Genomic DNA, 24,540 nt, shown 5'->3' with positions numbered 1-24,540 from the left:
TGTTTAATACCTCTATTGTGCTATTTTGGTTAATATGTCTCTGTGCCTGAGTGCTGGTCCAGGGTTCTGAGTTCTCTGTCACAGATCCCCATATTCTGTTGAGTTTTATTGATGTCGCTGCTCTAATCCTAGAGCTGTATCTGCTTGTTCAATGTTATAGTTCTCTCTAGAGTCATTCTGACTGTTTAATCCCCTATAGGTACTGGTCATTTGGGTTTAGGCATGTTTGTAATACTAGTATGTGGTGCCATCTCTTTTGTAAATCTCCCCTCGTGTTATAGATTGCAAGGTCCTGAGCAGGACCCGCTTACCTTATTGGGCAGTTTCATTTAGCTGCAAGGTTTTCTCGCATAGTATTAGCAGGCAGGCCCGCCAAGAGCCGTGGTGGGCCCCAGTAATAGGGGGCGTGGCCTAACCGTGGGAGGTGTGGCCACGCCCCCTTGCTGAGAAAAAAAAAGATTTGCAACGCCGCGCGCTGGGGAGGGGGGGCGCTCTGAGACCCCTCAGCCCGGCGCAAAGCCAGGGGGGGCGCTCCCCCGTACAGGCATAGGAGACTGCTGTGGCTGCTGCTCAGCAGCCACGAGCAGTCTCCAACTGCAGCTCAGCACATGCTGTGTGCTGGGCTGCTGTGAGGGGGGGAGCAGCGCCGGACCTGGGCCCCTCAGGAAGCCCGGGCCCGGGTAATCTGTACCCGCCCCCCCTCCCATCTCGGCGCCCCTGTTAGCAGGAAGATCACAGCTAATGGAATCTGCTGTTTGTCTTGATTTATTACTGTTTTTTTCCAAATGCTGGCACCATTTACATGTAACAGATCCTTAAATTCGGAATCGTTTTTCAATTTACATTTTATTATATAAGTGCAAACTTTGTGAATGGAGTTGGTGATTGAAGTCTTGAGAATCTCAATATTTGATAATTGGCTTTGTTCTAATATTGTGAAAGAACATCCTCTATAAGGAAATAGTGAATGGTTGTTAAAAGAGGAATATTTAGTGGCATCTGGTTCATTATTTACATATTCTAGGTCAAAATGTACAAAAATGATCTTCTGACACAAAATTAATATCCATAAACATACAGTAAATATAAACAACCAGTAGTTAGAGAAGGAATATAACACATAATAGGAACAAGTTTTAATTGTTAAAAGTTTCTGTACTATCAGATTTTCCTAATTTTAGGATTTTCGCTTCAGTTTGCTTGATTTTTCATTTTACACTTGTCAATCAAATCTGAAATACAATGGGGAGAAGGTTACTATTAATGATGAGACAGAGGGAGAAACACTATAGATTAAAAAGTAATCTGAATGATAAATGCATACAGTATACAGAAGCATGAAAATTCCATACCTATAAAAAAAAATGTTAAGGTATCTTTGAAAACACATAGGGTTCAATTAATTTGTTTTGGGTGCCCCAATAATTAATGGGCGCCCAATGTAGAAATTCAATTGTTTTGGGCGCCCATTAATTATCGTACTTGTCGCGCCCAATTAGGAAGAGTAGCGGCTAAACCCGTCTTATGTCCTGGTTAGGGCATCCAAACCACGGATTTTCACGCATTTCTGCTCGCCTGCTCAGGAAGGGGTGAGCAGAAATGCCGGCACCAGCAGCTGTTCAAGCCCAAATGGAGCAACATTTGAATTGCTCCATCGGGAACCAACTCAAACATTTGATTCTCCCCTATAGATTGAAAAATAATTTTATTTTTAATGAATAACAATCGAAAAAGAGAATCACACATTTACTTTACTGTTTACTAATCGTGCGCTTGAAAAAGAGCGCAAGTGCACGAAATGCGTTGGAGACAACAGGTGGCAGCCTCTAACATTGGAAACAGCGGCAACACGGCCGTTCACTTTGCCCGCCGCTAACCCGCTGACGTCGTCACCCGCGGCTGCTCTCGGTCAGATGCCGGCAGTACACGTGGAGCAAGAGCTAAGGCCAGGCTCTAGCAACTAGCTCCCCACCACAGCCCGGACTTACTCCCCAATGAGAGGATGGAGGAACCGGAGGATTAAGAAAGGGTAAGGTAGGGAAAGCTAGGATCATTTCTTTCACAAAGCAAAGTGACTTTGTAACGGGACCCACCATATTCCAAACTCTCCAAAAGGAGCTATAAACATAACAATCACCTAGTATTCTTTTTTACAGGTGCCACTAATTATTAACACTTTTTTCATATAGCGCTCATTTTCAATAAATGAGAATTAAGTCAAACTGGGAAAATAAGAGTGCTCATCGGCCCAGTAGAAGATTATGCATCTGAGTTGTCATATGGATACAAAATTGTTTCTTTTATGGTACAGTTAATGCTAGCTGCTTATATACCACAAGCTGATTCAAAAGTGTGTTTTGACAGAAAAAGTGTTTTTCATAAGAAAGGACAAAGATTGCTGTCTGGTTCGTATGTGACCAAACCGATAAGTGTTTACATTGCAAGTGTAGTCAATACTGAATAGCCTTGGAACTAATTCAGGTAAATAATAGTATATTACAGTGGTTCCCAAACTGGATGTCGTATCACCCTGGGGTGCCTCAGGACACTCTCAGGGGTGCCTCAGGTTTGTGGTCCAGCACCAAATCAAATTATTTCTGGTCAATGTAAGAGGCAAAACATAAACATGTGGTCAAACAGAAGTGCAACCCTGTCCACCATCACACAACTGAAGCTTTGTATGACAGGTAAGCACAAGTTACTTAAGCAATAATTTTTTTCTGAATTTCTCAAAAAACTTTTGGCTTAGGGGAGACGTGAAAAAAATGCTGATATTCTAGGGCTCCGTGATTCAAGAAAGTTTGGGAACCACTGGTATATTATATTATTGCCTATGCCTATAATTGAGGCAACACCGCCCCCTACTGTCTGTTAGTATTCATTTATATTTTGTAGTTGAACTTTGTACCATGTAAATGCTTAAATAGGAGTTATCCAGAGAGCAGGGTACTGTATATAAGCTGCCATTTGCAAGTTAACAACCAGACTTGTTGTTGGGACTATAGCCTGCAGCATGCCCACATTAAGCAGACCAGATTCCAGAAACTGAAGCGACTAGCAGGGGCTCTCTGGAATATCAGACTGAATATTACGCTGTCACATACACCAAGCTAAATATATTAATTGAATCATTTTCTCAATTAACTGTATTTGTTGGGACTAGCACCTCCTTGTTATCTGTGTATCCAAAGAGCCGAGTTCCACCGGAAACATGATGTACTGGATATATTGTTTTTTTATGGTCCATGAAGACAGTGATAAAATGAAGCACCCCTTCCAAAATTAACCATATACTGTAGGTAAAATTGCCTACATCACAGGTTCTCAAACTCAGTCCTCAGGATCCCAAACAGTGCATGTCTTCCAGGTCTCCTCACAGAACCACAAGTGAAATAATTAGTTTTATATGTGGATCTTTTAAAATGTGTCTGTGAGTAATAAATACACCTGTGCACCTGCTGGGTGACCTGGAATATGTGACCTGTGTGGGGTCCTGAGGACAGAGTTTGAGAACCACTGGCCTAGATTATATAGCTATGGCCTAGATTATATAGCTAAGGCAGAACTGCCTCATCGCTGATTGAAGATACATCCAACTCAAGGAACAAATAATAATAAATGAACATAGACTGTCCAGGGTTCGCACTTGATACTTCCTAATGGACCTGTGTTGGCAGTGTGAATGGCTCATCACAAATATTTGGACCATGAGGGGAGGTTTTGGGCCTGCTTGTGATTTGTATGCAATGCTAATATTCACAGAGTTGCATCACCCATGTGTTCTTATTATGTTTGTACAGAATCGCAGTTGAGATTTCAGATGCCTGCACAAAGAAATACATTGAAAATGTATTGGGCGTTCCTGGACGGCAACTGGGAGGTGGCCATTGAGATGCACCAAGATGGTCCATCTTATGGGTGTGTTATGAGAGTGTCTTTGGCATGTCACTCAAGTGTTTGCATACACAGACACATAATGCCTGAATCAGAGATGGACAGTATTGCACAGCCACACACAAGCGGCTGTGTAATACCATTTATCTAAAATGCTAATGCTGCAGGAGGCGTCTGATGAGAAGAGACGCCGTCTGTCAGCATCTGCGATCCCAGAACTGCGACCTGGGATCCCCTGCAACCAGATGGTCACAATGTTCCCTTCATCTGCCAGCTGAGTAAGCCTCAGTAAACGCAGGCTGGCCGGCTCTTGTCTACTTGCGAGGCCAGGAAGTCTGTATCCATGGATGCAGACCCTGGCTTCAGCAATCCCAGAAAACAGGGGCGACACGCTTCAGTTCCTGGGAATGCAGACTGTCCCCGACCCCCAAGTCCTGCGCAAACGCAGACTCCCAAACATCGGAGATGTGCACTAACCATCAGGTTAGCATACATCTCCGAATCAGGCCCTTACTCCCGTAGCCTAACCCTATGTTGCCAGTCCATGCAGAATGTCTACATTTTCAAATGTATTATTCAACAACGCCAATATCATAACTGTCGACATTGTGACTACAACTCCCCTAAGACCCAAAGGGTCAAAGCATGAGACAACCAGAGACAACCAGAGAATATGAATAATAAAGACCCACTTTACCACAATTCCAGCAGCAGAATTTACAATGGACAGGCCAGAGAGTGTAGAAACTAGGGATGTGTGCTGTCTCCCGTGTTTTGGTTTTGGAACTGTATCTCCTTCTGTTTTGGATCTGGATTTGGTTTTCCCAAAATCACCCTTTGCATGTTTTGGATTTGGATCTATTTTTTTTTTCAAAAATATATAAAAATAGCTAAAATCACATAATTAATATTTTTTTTTATTTGTTCCTTCAGTATTATTACCCTCAATCACATTAATTTCCACTCATTTCCAGTCAATTGTGTCCACCTCACAATATTATTTTCATCCGGTTTAGGCCCAAAATGCACCAAGCTAGTTGGCTGACTAAGTTAAGCGGCAGCAGTGGGCAACACAAACACGTGGCAGTTCAACTTCCAACATGGCACATAAGGCAAAATATGTTTTCATTAATCAAGAGGCCTGAGAGAGTTGGAGTATGTATATAGTTGAAGGCAAGGACAGGAAGGGTTGATTGGTAGTAAACTTAAATAAATTTTTTGATTCTGATGCAAATTTATGAGGGAGGAGGGGAGAGCATGGGTGAACAATATGTCCCATGTTTTGCCCACAAAATCAACTTGGTGGTTCAGAATATTTTTTTTAAATTAAAGGGGCATGCAGGCGATGCTGTCTGTGGCCATAACATTTCTGGACATTTTTGGCATTCAGCAACTGCATGTCAAAGATTGCAGTAGCAGTGGTAGTTCAACTTCCAACATGGCACATCAGGAAACAAATGTTTTTATTATTCAAGAGGCCTGGAGGAGTTGGAGTATGTATGTAGTTGAAGGCAGGGAAAGGATGATTTGATTAGTAGTAAATTTAATTAAATTTTTTGATTCTAAATCAAATTTATGAGGGAGGAGGGGAGGCATTTACAAAAATATTTTACACATTCAACTCAGTCCTTGCCGCAGAAGAATCCTTGAGTGCTGTGCCTGCTGTTGCTGGGAGTGGATTTTCATCCCAGAAGGGGACCAGGAAGACTATTAGTAGTACTTTAAAAAACAACTGACTGTTAAACAATCCTTTGCAGTCATCCAGTTGCATAGCGGATCACTGACGCCATTAAATCTATGCTGGTATTAGATGTGTGTCCAATATCCGCCAATAATTCAGAGGGTTTTAGACAGTTAATTGAGGTCCTGTGTGTCTGCTACCAAATCCCATCAAGATTCCACTTCACCAGAAAAGCAATTCCCAACCTGTACAGGGACAGGTTAATTAGTGGCCTCCAAAATGCCATTGTACCCACTGTCCACTTAACCACAGATATGTGGACAAGCTGAACAGAGCAAATGCAAGATTTAAGATATAAGGTTTAAGTCATATGTTGTGTTCTTCCCAACGGACACAGATCTGAAGAGATGCAAAGAGCTGTTTTTAAGCAAATTGTCAGCTCAAGTGGCATGTGATGCAGCGATGGCTTCTCCTTCAGTTTCTCCAGCAAGTGCATCTGCTGAGAAAAAACTTCCCAAAAGACCCTCTGGTGATGCAGATGAGTCAACATAAAACACAAAAACATTTTGGATGGATGTGCTGCAGATGACATAACAGGGAGCAGATTACTAGATGGTTAAGGTTCCTACCTCTACTTACTCTGGCTTTACAAAGGGTACAGATGACTTGACAATTGTTGTCCAGATTTGTGGAGAAATAATTCTACACATAAGGAGTGAATTTTTTTGTCTTGTGATCAGGCATGTCAATGGGCTTTTCCTTATCATGGGCAATAAGTGTTTATTCCACTGGTGCCTGATTTACACAAACAACATCCTCATCAACAACATCCTTACTTGCGTCAGCTACACAAATATCCTGCTCATCCTGGTGGACTTCCACCGAAGCATCTTCGATTCTATGTCAGCATGTTCACTTGTGCTTACATCATCATATGAGGCAGAACCACCAGTCATAAATAAAGGTCAAGGCTTTAGCCTTTCCTTGTCACCTCATGTGGTGAAAGTCATATGTCTTTCTGCAGCTAACTTTCCCTTTGATGTTTTTTTTTCTTTACTGCTGTAAAAGATTGGGTCTTGATTTTAGATGCCCTGACTTAAGCCCTGTATGCTCTTTTGCATCGGCTTTAATAGATTATGTAGATGGATTAGTTTCATCATTACTGGTGGCATTGGCAGCTGCTCCAGCACTAGAATGTGATTCCTGCTCTCCTCTCAACTGATCGTTCGCCATATCAACAAACACGAATTAAGTGAGGTACAGCACACACGTCAATTTGTACCAAATTTAAATATTACACTGTGGTATCAATGACCTACAGTGTCAAGATTTTTTATGAATAAGAAAATAACACACTGCGCTGCCACTTAGTGTCACACAATTATTTATGAATAAAAATAACACACTGCGATACCACTTACAGTGTCACAAGATTTTTTATGAATAAGAAAAGAATAACACACTGTGCTGCCACTTACAGTGATGTTGTTATGTTTAATATACAGTATAAGGCATGTTATTTAGCACTTTGTTGTGGTCTTGTAGTCGGCGTGTAGACTAATTTATTTACGATTGAGGAAAGAAATGAAAAGTTGAATATTAGACTGCACTACCACTTACAGTGTCACAATATTTTTTATGAGTAAAACACTGCGTTACCACTTAGAGTCACAATACGTGGACAAAAAACTGCGGTCTGGCCGGCAATGTCACCAAACAATAATAGCGCAGCTAAGTTGCTAACACACGCACACAAAAAAAAAGCACTTATATTTTTTGGAAACTGGGGAGAGCACCCCTGAATGAGGCAGCAGCCCCTTGATGAACAACACAGACAGCACCCCTTTTTTTATGGACAACAAAGCACCCCTGCCGAGTGCGGACATACCACCTGCAGAGTCACAAATACATGGACGATAAACTTCAGCAGTATTACCGAACAATAATAGCACAGCTAAGTTGCTAATGCACACACACACCCACACACACAAAAAAAGTACTTTTATTTTATTTTACACTGGGGAAGAGCACCCTTAATTGACAGAGCACCCCCCCCTGGACAACACGGCACCCCGTTATGGACTGCAGCCATAGCCTGATGGATGGGACACCAACACAGCAGCAGCCACAGTTAATTTATAGGACAAGTGACACAGCAGCTGCAGCACCCACTGAAGGAAACCCCCATTTATATACTGCAGCCTAAGCCCCTTTATGGACAACACAGCAGCAGCCTTTAGGCCAAGACTCTGACTGGACACACACACTGAGTGACTGACTACGTATGCTAGCTTCTCTCTCCACAGCCTGAGTGAAAATGGCGCCGATCGCGGGGACCTTTATATAATCCAAAACCCGCAAGAATCCGGCAGCGGGAGGATGACGCATTTGCCTCATTTTCGGATCCAAGTCAGCTGGGAAAACTCGAGCCGGATTCAGATCTTGCTTCGGAACACAAAGTTCGGGTGGGTCCTGTTCTCAGAGAACTGGACCCGCTCATCTCTAGTGGAAATGGTCTGGTGTTATATATAGTCTGTAGAGTTATTTAATATGCATCTCAGCATAGTTTAAACAACTTGACATAAGAAAGGACATAGCATAAATGAAGTCCCAGTGAGACCGTAAATGAGGGTATAACCAAAGTCCAGCTCCCACTGATATTATTAAGAAGGTGCTTTAGGTGAGAAACACAGTTGGAGCATATAACCATACCAATAATATATATCACTCTGAAGGTAGGGGACAGAAAGGCCCACCAATGTCTAATTCATTGGTTCCCAAACTCTGGCCCTCATTCAGAGGCGGACGCTATTTGTGCTCGCTCGTCCAGAAAAAGGGGCTGGCTATTTAAATTGACTGTTCGCTCTTTGCGGTCTGTTGACGCCTCTAAGCCTGAACGAGCGAACGAAACCTGCGGCCGCTATTTTGATAAAAACGCCCCCTGGCCGCTCGCATCCTACGTCATCTCCGCTATTTATTTGATTAATCGAGTACATCGAAAGGCAGTGCTTGTGGTTGGATTTTACTACCGCAATCATGCGAACAGTTCAGGCTAAGAAACAACCAAGTGACGTGGTCGATGACGCTGCTTTGTTAATTATGCACACCCTTAAAACGCCCGTTTTGACCGTTTGGCACGCCTGTGTTCGGATCACCACTCCCCGTTTTCAAGCACCTTCCCCTGGTACCACCCACAAACGCCTCAGTCTGTCACTCAAATTAGCAGGCATTCGCTGTTTTGCGAGCACATGAATTCCGTCCGCACTGACTGGTTCGCGCATGCGTATTACGAGCCGTACGCATGCGCAGTTGTGCGAACATCGCTCGGAGCGAACGAGCGGCCGCTTACGAGCGGCTCTGAATCAGGCCCTCAGTCCTTAAGGCACTTTAACAGTTCATGTTTTAAAGATATCCATGGCTGAACACAGCTGGTTAAATCAAATTGCCTGATGTACTAATTATGTCACTGGTGCCCAAGCATGGTTATCCTTAAAAGCTCTGGTCTAATCTGATATTTAACTACGTATATTTGATGCTGGGAGAAAGTACTGATCCTGCAGGGAATAGTATGAATGGACAGAGACAGCAACAAGACATTCTTGTTGAAACTCTATTTATAACAAGAAACTAATAAAAGTTAAGTTTTAATCAATAATCATCAAAGCCTCACATATAACAGTCTCCAGAGTGCACCAATAATTCTCACTCTTTTTTCCTTTTTTCTTTCTACTAGAGGTATACGTAAGTATACAGTGAGATAGGTAGCACCCAAGTGTCTCATATGGAACAATGGCCCTGATTCAGAGCCGGACGCTCTGACCAGAGCGCTCGCTCTGAATCAGGGCCCACCTCCATAAATATGGAGCGTCCTCCTGGACGCTCGTATAGCTGTGGGTCACCACCCACAGCATATACCAGCGTGCAGGATGATGGCCGCGATGGTCTTGACCATCGCGACCATCGCCACTGCGAGCAAAAGCCTGCGGTTGAGTTTTTCAACCGCAGGGCCAGGTGTGATTTTGGCTCTATCAGAGCCAAAATCACTCCCACTGACATCACTAGTGATGTCAGTGGGGCCGGCTTCTGACGGTAGGCGTTCCCTTGGGTACCCCTACACAATTTTTTTGGCCCTATATTTAAAACCAGCCCTGTCCCTGCTGCCTGGTGCTGGTACCTAATTTACGGGGTAACCCTATTCATTTTGGTCCCCATAATTTTAGGTACCAGGACAGGCTGGCAAGTTTGGGGCTGGTTAGAGTTTTAGGGGGGGACCTCACGTAATTTTTTCCAAAATTGAAAAAAAAAAAAAAGGTTTTGGCATGTTTCTGCATAACTGATCAGAGGGCGAGTGTTTAAAACGTCAATTTGACAGCGAGTTTGCAGGCATCTCTCCCGAGATTGTAATCTCGATTCTTGGTAAATTTGAGAGATGTTTATCTGACAGTAAAAAACTGACCGATTACTGCCGATGGCGAGTAAAGGCGAGATTTACATCTAGGGAGAGAAAAAAAGTGAGAAAACCAAACTCAGTAAAAACCCATCCGAGTTTGAACTTAGTAAATTTGCATGATGGAAAACATGCCTAAAAACACACGAGATTTTCATCTCGACCAAACTCGATTCTTAGTAAACTTACCCCCCCCCAGGAATGTGAAGTAGCTAAATGTAGGTTAGGCATCAATCTGAATATTGCCAAAACAGTAAGATTAAAAAGTTGGAAGAGACTTAGGCCGTTTTCAATTTGAGGCGAAAAGCCGAAATCCGCGGAAAAGTTTCACCGATGACATAATTTCACCAGGCGGAAAAGTATCGCCGTATTTAATATGAAAGACTTTCCACCTAGGCAAAAGTCAATGCAATGTAATAGGCGGAAAAGTTTTGCCTATTAATAGCAGGCGGAAAAAAAGAGCAGAATTGGGGTTTTGGGGTGCAACATTGTGGGAACCCCCGTGCAGCCTTCAGACGGGAGGCAATCGGGAAGCCGACTGCCTAAATACCGGCAGCTGGCTTCCCGACTGTCTTATCCCGGCATGGGTGAAATGCCGGGCATCTAGATATAGACGCCCGCATTTCCCCGACGCCGGGAGACTGGCGCCCGGCATCACGATCGTAGTGATGCCGGGCGCCGCGAGCGGACATCCGCGGGTGGGGAGGGTTAGGTTTAGGGCTCCCAGGGGAGACTTAGGGTTAGGCACCCCCTGGGAGGGTTAGGGTTAGACTAGGGGGAGGGAGGGTTAGGCACCCCTGGGGGGGACTTAGGGTTAGGCACCCCCCCGGGGGACTTAGGTTTAGGCAGCGGAGAAGGGGGTGGTTAGGGTTAGGCACTTAGAGGGGGGATTAGGGTTAGGCACTTGGGGGGGAAGTTAGGGTTAGGCACCCCTAAGGAGGGTTAGGGTTAGGGGGGTTAGGTTAGTGGATACTTACCTATCCACGATCGGGATTTCCAGCGCTGTCGGGCTTCCGCTGCATCGCACTCTGCTTCTGTCGGGCTGCCGCTGATGGGAATCGAACCGCCGGCCATGCGGCCGACGGTATTTCATACCAATTCCCTTCAGACAGTCCTCCAAAGGTAAACTGCGGCAAAAATGTTAAAAAAAAAAAAACACTTAAGAACACCCCCAAAAAAATCACTTTGAATTTGGGGGCAAAAAAAAAATGTTGGGGGACAAAGTTAAAAACTAGCGAACTAGACTCTGGGGCGGGTCCCCAAGTATGCCCCATGTGTTTATTTCATTGCAGGGGCTTGCGGAAGGTGGATTTTTCACGATTTTTTCAACTTAACTTTAGCAACTTTAAAATATGGTGACCCCCATTTTCAAGTACCCCAAATTTGCTGGGATAAGTTATTTTCTGCAAAAACTACTCATGAATACTATTCTGCACCACTTGTACAAAATCTCTATTTAGCAGCTATGGAGCCCGTTTAAACACACCAAATACCTTCAGCAAGCCAAATCGGGGGTAACCATATCTAACCCCCATGTCAGAGCATCATTTGGGGGGTGTCAGGCTGATTTCCCCAAATCTGACTTTACTTTCCGCCGGTTCAAGCAAGCGCGCAATTCTTTTCCGCCTGCAAAGCACGCGATGTAGGCGAAAAGTCCGGAAGGCAGAAAAGTATTGCGGGTCCGCTCAAATTGAATATGGCTCATAGATTTTTGTTGAGAGACCAGGTCTGATGTGTCAAGCCTTTCGAGGGAGGTAAAGTGGAGAAGTTGCCCAAGGCAACCAACCAACGAGTGCTAAAACTCATTACATACTGTATGATAATAGTGCTCCAGCCAATCAGCTCTCAACTGTCATTTTTCAAACACATGACAGTTGGGAGCTGATTAGCTGGAGCACCATTATCATACACAAAGAGTGTTATCACTTGTTGTGAATGATAAAACTCCTTAATAAATGAGGCACTGTACAGTCTTTGAAATGACAGTTTCAAAGACTCATTGATTGGTTGCTTTGAGCAACTACTCCACTTTATCACTCTCCAAGGCTTGATACATCTCCCTGAGAAAAAAAGCAGGATCTCAAAAATGTAGGGGGTCCATAATAAGTCCACCAGTGGATGCGCTGTGCAAGCAGCCGTCTCCATGTCCACCCAGCTTTTAGTGCCAAAGGAGCACAGCCAATCAGGTCTGGTGCAAGGTTTCCCGGGCACCCTAGGCAAAATTTCAGCCCCACCCATCACTACCACTAAAAATAAAAATGATTTACAAGACAAAATGATTGCACAATGCCAAGACTGTATTTGCAAGTCAAATGGAATACACAACTTCAAAAACAAAAAAAATAAATATAAAACAGGCTGATTTGGAACAGAAAACCCAGACAAAATTTTAGACGTGATGTATCACTACAGCACTCTACACCTAGAGTGAGCACTACATATCTGTGTGTGTGTATATATGTGATGTAAAGCACAGGGTGCACCGTACCCTGTTACTGCTCTGTGTGTATATTATATATATATATTAGGGGTGAGCGGGTTCGGATTTCTGAAATCCGAACCCCCCCGAGCCCCCCTGATCCGAGGCCGATCCGAGTCAGGCTCGACTTTTCCCGCCTGACTCCGATCTGAAATCGAGGCAAAACGTCATCATCCCGCCTTCCGGGTCTCGCGGGTTTTGGATCCTATATAAGGTACACGCGTCGGCGCCATTTTCTCACTCGGCTGTGGACAGTGAAGAGGGAGGGTGGGAGTTAGGACTGGCTGGGCTGTGTAGTGTAGTGTAGTGCAGAGTAGTGTTGTGCTGTGCTGTGCTGTGCTGTGCTGTGCTGCTGTTGTCCATAGGGGCTGTGTCCACTACTTCAAAGTCCATAGGGGCTGGCTGTGTTGTGCTGTGCTGCTGTTGTCCATAGGGGCTGTGTCCACTACTTCAAAGTCCATAGGGACTGGCTGGACTGTGTTGTGCAGTCAGTTGTCCGAGGGGCTGTGTCCACTCCAAAGTTCTGTGCAGTGTCCCAGTCCTAAAGGGGTGCTGTAGTGTTGTCCAGGGGGTGCTCTGTCCGTCAGGGGTGCTCCCCCCAAGTGCTAAAAAAAAAATTTTTTTTTCTGTGTTTGTGAATTGTGTGCGCAGTAGCCGCAAGTGCATCAACAAAGTAGTGCCAAGCGTGCGCCTGTGTCATAAGTAAAGGGCCGGCTGGCTTGACCGTTAAGGGTGCTGTAACCCCCGAAAGTACACTCCAGTCCAAACCAAATAAAAAAATATTTTCTGTGTTTGTGAATTGTGTGCGCAGTAGCCGCACGTGCATCAACAAAGTAGTGCCAAGCGTGCACCTGTGTCATAAGTAAAGGGCCGGCTGGCTTGACCGTTAAAGGGTGCTGTAACCCCCAAAGTACACTCCAGTCCAAACCAAATAAAAAAATATTTTCTGTGTTTGTGAATTGTGTGCGCAGTAGCCGCACGTGCATCAACAAAGTAGTGCTAAGCGTGCGCCTGTGTCATAAGTAAAGGGCCGGCTGGCTTGACCGTTAAAGGGTGCTGTAACCCCCAAAGTACACTCCAGTCCAAACCAAATAAAAAAATATTTTCTGTGTTTGTGAATTGTGTGCGCAGTAGCCACACGTGCATCAACAAAGTAGTGCCAAGCGTGCGCCTGTGTCATAAGTAAAGGGCCGGCTGGCTTGACCATTAAAGGGTGCTGTAACCCCCAAAGTACACTCCAAACCAAATAAAAAAAGATATTCTGTGTTTGTGAATTGTGTGCGCAGTAGCCGCACGTGCATCAACAAAGTAGTGCCAAGCGTGCGCCTGTGTCATAAGTAAAGTGCCAGCTAGCTTGACCGTTAAAGGGTGCTGTAACCCCCAAAGTACACTCCAAACCAAATAAAAAAAGATTTTCTGTGTTTGTGAATTGTGTGCGCAGTAGCCGCACGTGCATCAACAAAGTAGTGCCAAGCGTGCGCCTGTGTCATAAGTAAAGGGCCGGCTGGCTTGACCGTTAAAGGGTGCTGTAACCCCCAAAGTACACTCCAGTCCAAACCAAATAAAAAAATATTTTCTATGTTTGTGAATTGTGTGCACAGTAGCCGCACGTGCATCAACAAAGTAGTGCCAAGCGTGCGCCTGTGTCATAAGTAAAGGGTCGGCTGGCTTGACCATTAAAGGGTGCTGTAACCCCCAAAGTACACTCCAAACCAAATAAAAAAAGATTTTCTGTGTTTGTGAATTGTGTGCGCTGTAGCCGCACGTGCATCAACAAAGTAGTGCCAAGCGTGCGCCTGTGTCATAAGTAAAGTGCCAGCTAGCTTGACCGTTAAAGGGTGCTGTAACCCCCAAAGTACACTCCAAACCAAATAAAAAAAGATTTTCTGTGTTTGTGAATTGTGTGCGCAGTAGCCGCACGTGCATCAACAAAGTAGTGCTAAGCGTGCGCCTGTGTCATAAGTAAAGGGCCGGCTGGCTTGACCGTTAAAGGGTGCTGTAACCCCCAAAGTACACTCCAGTCCAAACCAAATAAAAAAATATTTTCTGTGTTTGTGAATTGTGTGCACAGTAGCCGCACGTGCATCAACAAAGTAGTGCCAAGCGTGCGCCTGTGTCATAAGTAAAGGGTCGGCTGGCTTGACCGTTAAAGGGTGCTGTAACCCCCAAAGTACACTCCAGTCCAAACAAAAAACTATTTTTTGTGTTTGTGAATTGTGCGCGCAGTAGCCGCACGTGCATCAACAAAGTAATGCCCAGCGTGCGCCTGTGTCATAAGTAAAGGGCCGGCTGGCTTGACCGTTAAAGGGTGCTGTAACCCCCAAAGTACACTCCAAACCAAATAAAAAAATATTTTCTGTGTTTGTGAATTGTGTGCGCAGTAGCCACACGTGCATCAACAAAGTAGTGCCAAGCGTGTGCCTGTGTCATAAGTAAAGGGCCGGCTGGCTTGACCATTAAAGGGTGCTGTAACCCCCAAAGTACACTCCAAACCAAATAAAAAAAGATTTTCTGTGTTTGTGAATTGTGTGCGCAGTAGCCGCACGTGCATCAACAAAGTAGTGCCAAGCGTGCGCCTGTGTCATAAGTAAAGTGCCAGCTAGCTTGACCGTTAAAGGGTGCTGTAACCCCCAAAGTACACTCCAAACCAAATAAAAAAAGATTTTCTGTGTTTGTGAATTGTGTGCGCAGCAGCCGCACGTGCATCAACAAAGTAGTGCCAAGCGTGCGCCTGTGTCATAAGTAAAGGGCCGGCTGGCTTGACCGTTAAAGGGTGCTGTAACCCCCAAAGTACACTCCAGTCCAAACCAAATAAAAAAATATTTTCTGTGTTTGTGAATTGTGTGCGCAGTAGCCGCACGTGCATCAATAAAGTAGTGCCAAGCGTGCGCCTGTGTCATAAGTAAAGGGCCGGCTGGCTTGACCGATAAAGGGTGCTGTAACCCCCAAAGTACACTCCAGTCCAAACCAAATAAAAAAATATTTTCTGTGTTTGTGAATTGTGTGCGCAGTAGCCACACGTGCATCAACAAAGTAGTGCCAAGCATGCGCCTGTGTCATAAGTAAAGGGCCGGCTGGCTTGACCATTAAAGGGTGCTGTAGCCCCCAAAGTACACTCCAAACCAAATAAAAAAAGATTTTCTGTGTTTGTGAATTGTGTGCGCAGTAGCCGCACGTGCATCAACAAAGTAGTGCCAAGCGTGCGCCTGTGTCATAAGTAAAGTGCCAGCTAGCTTGACCGTTAAAGGGTGCTGTAACCCCCAAAGTACACTCCAAACCAAATAAAAAAAGATTTTCTGTGTTTGTGAATTGTGTGCGCAGTAGCCGCACGTGCATCAACAAAGTAGTGCCAAGCGTGCGCCTGTGTCATAAGTAAAGGGCCGACTGGCTTGACCGTTAAAGGGTGCTGTAACCCCCAAAGTACACTCCAAACCAAATAAAAAAATATTTTCTGTGTTTGTGAATTGTGTGCGCAGTAGCCGCACGTGCATCAACAAAGGAGCAGCGCCAAGCGTGCGCCTGTGTCCCATAAGTAAAGAGCCAGCTGGCTCATTTCTTAAAGGGTGGTGTAACCCACAAAGTGCACTACTCTCCAGCAAAAATAAAAAAATATTTTCTGTGTTTGTGTGCGCCTTAGCCGCACGTATATATCAAATCGATATAACATAAATGGAGGACCAAACTTTCTCCGATAAAAATAAAATAGAGAAAGATCAAGAACCACTTCCTCCTAGTGCTGAAGCTGCTGCCACTAGTCATGACATAGACGATAACATGCCATCAACGTCGTCTGCCAAGGCCGATGCCCAATGTCATAGTAGAGGGCACATACAATCCCAAATGGCAAAGTTCAGGAAAATGACCTTGAAAAAAACATTTAAATCATCTGAAGAGAAACGTAAACTTCCCAATATGCCATTTACGACACGGAGTGGCAAGGAATGGCTAAGGTCTTTCCCTATGTTCATGACTAGTGGTTCAGCTTCACATGACGATGGAAGCCCTCCTCCCACTAAAAAAATTAAAAGAGTTAAGCTGGCAAAAGCACAGCGAAGAACTGTGCGTTCTAAGAAGATATCACAAATCCCCAAGGAGAGTCCAAGTGTGGTGGTGGTTGCGATGCCTGACCTTCCCAGCACTGGACGGGAAGAGGTGGCTCTTTCCACCATTTGCACGCCCCCTGCAAGTGCTGAAAGGAGCACCCACAGTCCACTTGCTGATATGCAAATTGAAGATGTCACTGTTGAAGTACAACAGAATGAGGATACTGGTGTAGCTGGCGCTGAGGAGGAAGTTGGCGAGGAGGATTCTGATGGTGATGTGGTTTGTTTAAATCAGGCTCCGGGGGAGACAGTTGTTGTCCGTGGGATGAAAAAGCCCATCACGGTCATGCTTGGGCAGAAGACCAAACATTCCACCTCTTTGGTCTGGCAATATTTCTATCCAAATCCGGACTGTCTTGCCATATGTACCATATGTAAAGGTGAAATAAGTAGGGGTAGGGACGTTAACCACCTAGGAACATCCTCCCTTATACGGCACCTGCAGCGCGTTCATAAAAAGTTACTGTCAAGTTCAGAAACTTTGGCTAAGACCGTAAGCAGTCCAGGGACACCTAAATCCCGTTGTCCTGTTGTATCCAAGCGCCTGCAAACCACACCGTCAACTCCCTCCTCGTCAATTTCCTCCTTAGTCAGGATCGGAAGTAGTCCTGCAGGCCATGTCACTGGCATGACTTACTCTCCTATCCGGGATTCCTCTGGAGGATCCTGCATTGCTACACCTCCTGCTGCCGCTGCTGCTGTTGCTGCTGCTGGGAGTCGTTCATCATCCCAGAGAGGAAGTAGGAACACCACTACTTTTACTAAACAATTGACCCTCCAACAGTCCTTAGCGAGGAGGATGAAGTACGACAGCAGTCATCCTGAAGCAAAACGTATAACTGAGGCCTTGACTGCTATGTTGGTGTTAGACGTGCGTCCGGTACCCGCCATTAGTGCAGTGGGATTTAGACAATTGATGGAGGTAGTGTGTCCCCGGTTCCAAATCCTGTCTAGATTCCACTTCACTAGGCAGGCGATACCGAGACTGTACAGAAACGTCAGAAAAAATGTCCTCAGTGTCCTGAAAAATGCCGTTGTACCCAATGTCCACTTAACCACGGACATGTGGACAAGTGGAACAGGGCAGACTAAGGACTATATGACTGTGACAGCCCACTGGGTAGATGTATCACCTTACGCAGCAACAGCAGCAGCGTCACCAGTAGCAGCATCTCAGAAACGCCAGCTCGTTCCAAGGCAGGCTACGCTGTGTATCACCGGTTTCAGTAAGAGGCACACCGCCGACAACCTCTTAGAGAAACTGAGGGAAATCATCGCCCAGTGGCTTACCCCACTTAGATTCTCCTGGGGATTTGTGATATCTGACAACACCACCAATATTGTGCGGGCATTACATCTGGGCAAATTCCAGCACGTCCCATGTTTTGCTCACACAATAAACTTGGTGGTGCAGAATTTTCTGAAAAGCGACAGGGGCGTGCAGGAGACGCTTTGGGTGGCCCGAAAAATTTCTGGCCACTTTCGCCATTCAGCGACTGCGTGCCGAAGACTGGAGCGCCAGCAAACACTCTTGAACCTGCCCCGCCATCACCTGAAGCAAGAGGTTGTGACACGGTGGAACTCAACCCTCTATATGCTTCAGAGGATGGAGGAGCAGCAAAAGGCCATACAAGCCTATACATCCACCTATGACATAGGCAAAGGAGGGGGTATGCACCTGACTCAAGCGCAGTGGAGAATGATTTCCGTGTTGTGCAAGGTTCTCCAGCCCTTCGAACTTGCCACACGTGAAGTCAGTTCAGACACTGCCAGCTTGAGTCAGGTCATTCCCCTCATCAGGCTTTTGCAGAAGCAGCTGGAGAAAGTGAAGGAGGAGCTAAGATGGAGCGATTCCGCTCGGCATGTGGGACTTGTGGATGAAGCCCTTCATTCGCTTTGCCAGGATTCCAGGGTGGTCAATCTGTTGAAATCAGACCACTACATTTTGGCCACCGTGCTCAATCCTAGGTTTAAAGCCTATGTGGTGTCTCTCTTTCCGGCCGACACAAGCCTGCAGAGGTGCAAAGACCTGCTGGTGAACACACTGTCAGCTGAAGCAGAACGTGACACGTCAACAGCTCCTTCTTAATTTTCTCCCGCAACTGGGGCTTCCAGGAAAAAACTTAGCTATCCTAAGCAACCCGCTGGCGGTGATGCAGGGCAGGCAGGACCAAGTTTGGACATCTGGTCCGGACTGAAGGACCTGGCAACAATTTCTGACATGTCTACTGTCACTACATATGATACTGTCACCATTGAAAGAATGGTGGAGGATTACATCGGTGACAGCATCCAAGTAGGCATATCAGACAGTCCATACCTGTACTGGCAGCAAAAAGAGGCAATTTGGAGGCCCCTGTACAAACTGGCTCTATTTTACCTGAGTTGCCCCCCCTCCAGTGTGTACTCCGAAAGAGTGTTTAGTGCAGCCGGGAACCTTGTCAGCGAAAGGCGTAGGAGGTTGCTTCCACAAAATGTGGAGAAGATCATGTTCCTCAAAATGAATTATCAACTCTTCCAGGGAGACCAGCCTCCAGAACGTACAGAGGGACCTGTGGTTGTGGATTCCAGTGGGGACGAGTTAATACTCTGTGAGGATGAGGATGTACACAACACTGAAGAGGGTGAGGAATCGGTGGATGAGGAGGATGAGGACGACATCTTGCCTCCGTAGAGCCAGTTTGTGCAGGGACAGATTAATTGCCAGCTTGTTTTGTGGGGGCCCAAACGAACCAATCATTTCAGCCACAGTCGTGTGGCAGACCCTGGTGTTGAAATGATTGCTTTGTTAAAGTGTGCATGTCCTTTTTATACAACAAAAGGGTGGGTGGGAGGGCCCAAGGACAATTCCATCTTGCACCTCTTTTTTTTCTTTGCATTATGTACAGTTTGGGGCCTAGTTTTTCAAACTGCCATCCTGTCTGCCACTGCAGTGTCACTCCTAGATGGGTCACGTGTTTGTGCCGCCCACTCATGTCGCTTAGCATAGTCATCCAGCTACCTCGGTGCAACCTTTTGGACATAAAAACACTATTGTGAGGTGTGAGGTGTTCAGAATAGACTGGAAATGAGTGGAAATTAAGGTTATTGAGGTTAATAATAGCATAGGAGCAGAAAAACCAACACATTCTGTGATTTTAGCTGTTTTTATGCTTTTTAAAAAAAAATACAAATCAAAACACAAAACCCAGAACCCAAAACACGGAAGGGTGGTTTTGGCAAAACCAATCCAGATCCAAAACACGAAGAAAGATCCAGATCCAAAACCAAAACACGAAAAGGGGCCGGTGCACACCCTTAATATATATATATATATATATATATATAATTGTATACTACAGGGAGGGGGAGGCACATTATATTCTATACTCTGGTGAGGGTAGCCACATTATATTCTATACTACGGGGAGCCACATTATATTTTATACTATGGGGAGCCACATTATATTCTATACTATGGGGAGTCACATTATATTCTATACTATGGGGAGCCACATTATATTCTATACTATGGGAAGGGGAGCCACATTATATTCTATACTACGGGGAGCCACATTATATTCTATACTATGGGGAGCCGCATTATATTCTATACTATGGGGAGCCACATTATATTCTATACTATGGGGAGTCACATTATATTCTATACTATGGGGAGCCACATTATATTCTATACTATGGGGAGCCACATTATATTCTATACTATGGGGAGCCACATTATATTCTATACTATGGGGAGGGGGAGCCACATTATATTCTATACTATGGGGAACCACATTATATTCTATACTATGGGGAGCCACATTATATTCTATACTATGGGGAGCCACATTATATTCTATACTACGGGGAGCCATATTATATTCTATACTATGGGGAGCCACATTATATTCTATACTACGGGGAGCCACATTATATTCTATAGTATGGTGAGCCACATTATATTCTATACTATGGGGAGCCACATTATATTCTATACTATGGGGAGGGGGAGCCACATTATATTCTATACTACGGGGAACCACATTATATTCTATACTATGGGGAGCCACATTATATTGTATACTATGGGGAGCCACATTATATTCTATACTATGGGGAGGGGGAGCCACATTATATTCTATACTACGGGGAACCACATTATATTCTATACTATGGGGAGCCACATTATATTCTATACTATGGGGAGCCACATTATATTCTATACTATGAGGAGCCGCATTATATTCTATACTATGGGGAGCCGCATTATATTCTATACTATGGGGAGCCGCATTATATTCTATACTATGGGGAGCCGCATTATATTCTATACTATGGGGAGCCACATTATAATGTATACTATGGGGAGCCACATTATAATGTATACTACGGGGATGGGGAGCCACATTATATTCTATACTACGGGGAGGGGGAGCCTCATTATATTCTCTACTATGGGGAGCCACATTATATTCTATACTATGGGGAGCCACATTATATTCTATACTATGGGGAGTCACAGTATATTCTATACTATGGGGAGTCACAGTATATTCTATACTATGGGGAGGGGGAGACACATTATATTCTATACTCTGGGGAGGGGAGCTACATTATATTCTATACTACGGGGATGGGGAGCCACATTATATTCTATACTATGGGGAGGGGGAGCCACATTATATTCTATACTATGGGGGGGGGAGCCACATTATATTCTATACTACGGGGAGGAGGAGGCTCATTATATTCTATACTCTGGGGAGGGGGAGCCACATTATATTCTATACTACGGAGATGGGGAGCCACATTATATTCTATACTATGGGGAGCCACATTATATTCTATACTATGGGGAGGGGGAGCCACATTATATTCTATATTATGGGAGGGGAGCCACGTAACAGTCTATACATTAGAGAGTGGGGAGGCCCCAGGCCAGTGTTAGAATATCAGACTGAGAAAAAGCATCTGAGTAATACAGCCAACACAAGCCGGAATGATTCACAGTGGAGCCAATGAGAGGTAGTACAATTTAATTTGTATATTTTGAAGTGGGGTTACGGAAATATTAGGGGGGCTTTACTAAAGCAGGCCTGAATCCTGAGCCCCCCTGATATTTCCATACCCCCACTTCCTCCCCTCATAATAGACAGCACACCTCCCACAACACAGCACACCACATAGCACACCACACACAGCAAACCACACCACACAGCACACCTCCTACCTCACCTCACAGCGCTGCGCTCTGCTCCAGTGATCGCTCCCTTCCACTCACTCCTCGGTGGCATTTTTAATTTAATGATGGCCACAAGCCAATGGCAGTTCATGGACCAGCAGCCAATTAGGGGTGAACACGTGACCATGATTGGCTCGCAGCTTGTTGACAGGCGTTGGGACAGCGACAGTCCCAGCACTAGGTGCCAAAGTGAAGTGTCGGTATGACATACCGTTTCATACAGGCACACTTGGAGCACTAGCCTCACCACCAGAGGGGACAACTATAGCCCCTCCAAAATAGGAAGATGTGGGGGGGAGGGTGGTATACCATCTCACCCTGGGCACCAAAATGTCTAGTTATGGCTCTGAAACAATGATGAACTGGATCTCAAATCATACTTGTCCACTCTTCTGGATATTCCTGGAGGCTCCTAAGAAACTGGTGGCACTCCCATATGCCTATAAAGGCGGGCAACTCTCCCAGGTCACCTGCCCTTTGTCCCAGAGGCTACTATTGTGCCACCACTCCACCCACACCACAAAGCGTCCCCCACAGTTTTGATCTGTAGGGGACAGCCCAAAGGTCGGCAAGTATAGCTCAAATGTTACCACGTAAGTGCTATATATTACACTAAATGCAAGAATGATAACAAAGAGGTGAAGCAGTTCAATCTGTAATAATAATATTAAATCAAAACATCAATGGCATCTTATTTAAATTTTTCCTCTCTGTAAAATGGAAATGATTATCATGAGAAGTGAAAAACAGATAATCTCATAAATATTACCTTTCATACACAAATGTTCTTGTTGAGCAGCCAAAGCAAGGAGCAAGCATGCCTAAGAAGATCATCACACATTCAAATATTAGGATTCCAAAAGCAAATAAGTAAAGGTTTTGGTTACATAATCCTTCATAATCATTGTACAGCCTAAACACCCAAACACAACCTAAATAAAAAGAAAACACAAATTTAGTTAAAACACAACAGCAGTAATAATACCTGTATAAATATATAATAGTATTAATACAGTACTACTAAATTACATTGCATAAACATATAAGATAAATGAATAAACAGCACTAATAATCACTACTAGATACAATATAATTCATATTGGGAGGAGACAGATGCAATACTTAATCAGTTCCTAAGGGTGTTAGTTCTCCAACGCGTATCGGCTTCCGCCTTTTTCAAGGCTCCTTGAAAAAGGCGGAAGCCGATACGCATCAGAGAACTAACACACCATACTCGTGAGACAGAAGAGAGAATCCTGGACGGCACAAGTCATCTACAATAACCGCTGATACAGCACATTGCGACCCTGCTCTACCACTGTGAACACATCGAGGACGGAGGGACGGAAGGATCGAAGAGCAAAACTGAAGACATCATAAGCCGGCAAGGGGCAGGAGCGGCCACCTGGAAGTTGCAGTAGGAAGGTAAGTGTCTAGCAGGAGGGGATCAATGGCGAACAACTCTGGAGAGTTCCAACCGTTATATATCCCCTCCGCAGGCGGCAGACAACCATCCCAGTCCGGTTATTACCGGTATTGAGCTGGGTCACCCAGCTCACCCGCTGGTGATCCGACATGGCTGGGAGATTCAGTCAATGCCCAGGACTCTCACCTCCCGCATTACCCAGCATTAGAGCCGTACTCCTACCCCGGGAAGATCCCCCCCGGGGCAACTTATACTTCACACACACGTTTTCTGGACAAACATCTGATTCAGTAAAGCGGGACGCCGCTCATCTGACATACCACTCATTGGATTTGGATTCTCTATTCTGCCCATTCATATCCACAGGAATACCCACCATACTGTGACGGTTATCTGTGAAAGTCACGCTGCCATTTACCAGCACTTCATCCTTATTTCCAAGAACGTTACATTAACATGTGCTGGTCTTCCATCCAGCACATTGATTTATCAATCTAGAGATTGTGAATATATTCATGTTATTTCATTTCATTTTTTATTTTAATCTAAGTATATTGTTTATACCATATCACTTAGTATTCATTGTTCATACCACACCTGCAAGATCAACTATCAAGTTTCACAAACACTATAGTGTGAAGCGCTCCAGTTCTCTATTTTTGCTAACCAACTAGATTCTAGCTATTATCTTCTAGAAGGTGCTAGCTAAATGTTAAGTAGAATCTGATTGGGCAACATCTCCACTTCTAAAAATCTGCACTTTAGTAAATATACCTCTAACCATGCACATTATATGTATGTCACCTACCTGCAATAAACCAGGCAAAGCTGAATATTCCAATTAAAGATTCTAGAACAAGGCTACATGTCTCTAACACAAGTCTCAGAAATAATAGGAAAAGAGCAACCAAGTGAGTAATGCCAGTCACCAACAGAAAGATAGGTATATAGGGCTGGATGGGACAGTCATTTTTATGTATGGCTCCTGTGAATGAGAAACGTAACTGGTTAGGAGACAATCAATATTTTAATGCAAGTTACTTTTGGGCAGTTTTGCACAAGAAACATGGGGTGCACTGTTCTTTTACATAGGGTAACATAACACATCCCCCAAAATGAACTGATGTTTGACATGATTAAAAATAAAATTGTATTATAAATTAAATGCTAGTATTCTCCAATACAATGTGTTAGACAACATATTTACATTAATACCATGGTAAAAAAAAGATGTGCTACCACTCGTTAGTTGTCACTGTAAAATATATGTATATTGAAAGCCATAG

General features: G+C 44.6%; 1 protein-coding gene across 2 annotated transcripts in view; it reads right to left on the bottom strand.

The window, feature by feature from the left end:
- Positions 1 to 827: 827 nt before the first annotated feature.
- LOC148529657 (transmembrane protein 272-like) overlaps positions 828 to 24,540 on the bottom strand; it is a 44,542-nt gene continuing 20,829 nt past the window's right edge. For both annotated transcript variants that reach the window (XM_088468316.1, XM_088468315.1), the window contains 3 exons: positions 24,063 to 24,239; positions 22,598 to 22,760; positions 828 to 1,232 (listed from right to left, as the gene is read on the bottom strand). In XM_088468316.1, coding sequence (XP_088324442.1) covers positions 1,223 to 1,232; positions 22,598 to 22,760; positions 24,063 to 24,239 — 350 coding nt within the window. In that variant the 3' untranslated portion in view covers positions 828 to 1,222. The remainder of the gene's footprint in view (positions 1,233 to 22,597; positions 22,761 to 24,062; positions 24,240 to 24,540) is intronic.

Source organism: Taudactylus pleione, unplaced genomic scaffold, assembly GCF_031769625.1.
Source record: "Taudactylus pleione unplaced genomic scaffold, aTauple2 ptg000085l, whole genome shotgun sequence".
Lineage (NCBI taxonomy): Eukaryota > Metazoa > Chordata > Amphibia > Anura > Myobatrachidae > Taudactylus > Taudactylus pleione.
The sequence above is the reverse complement of the archived record's forward strand: the minus strand, read 5'-3'. Positions and strand labels throughout refer to the sequence as shown.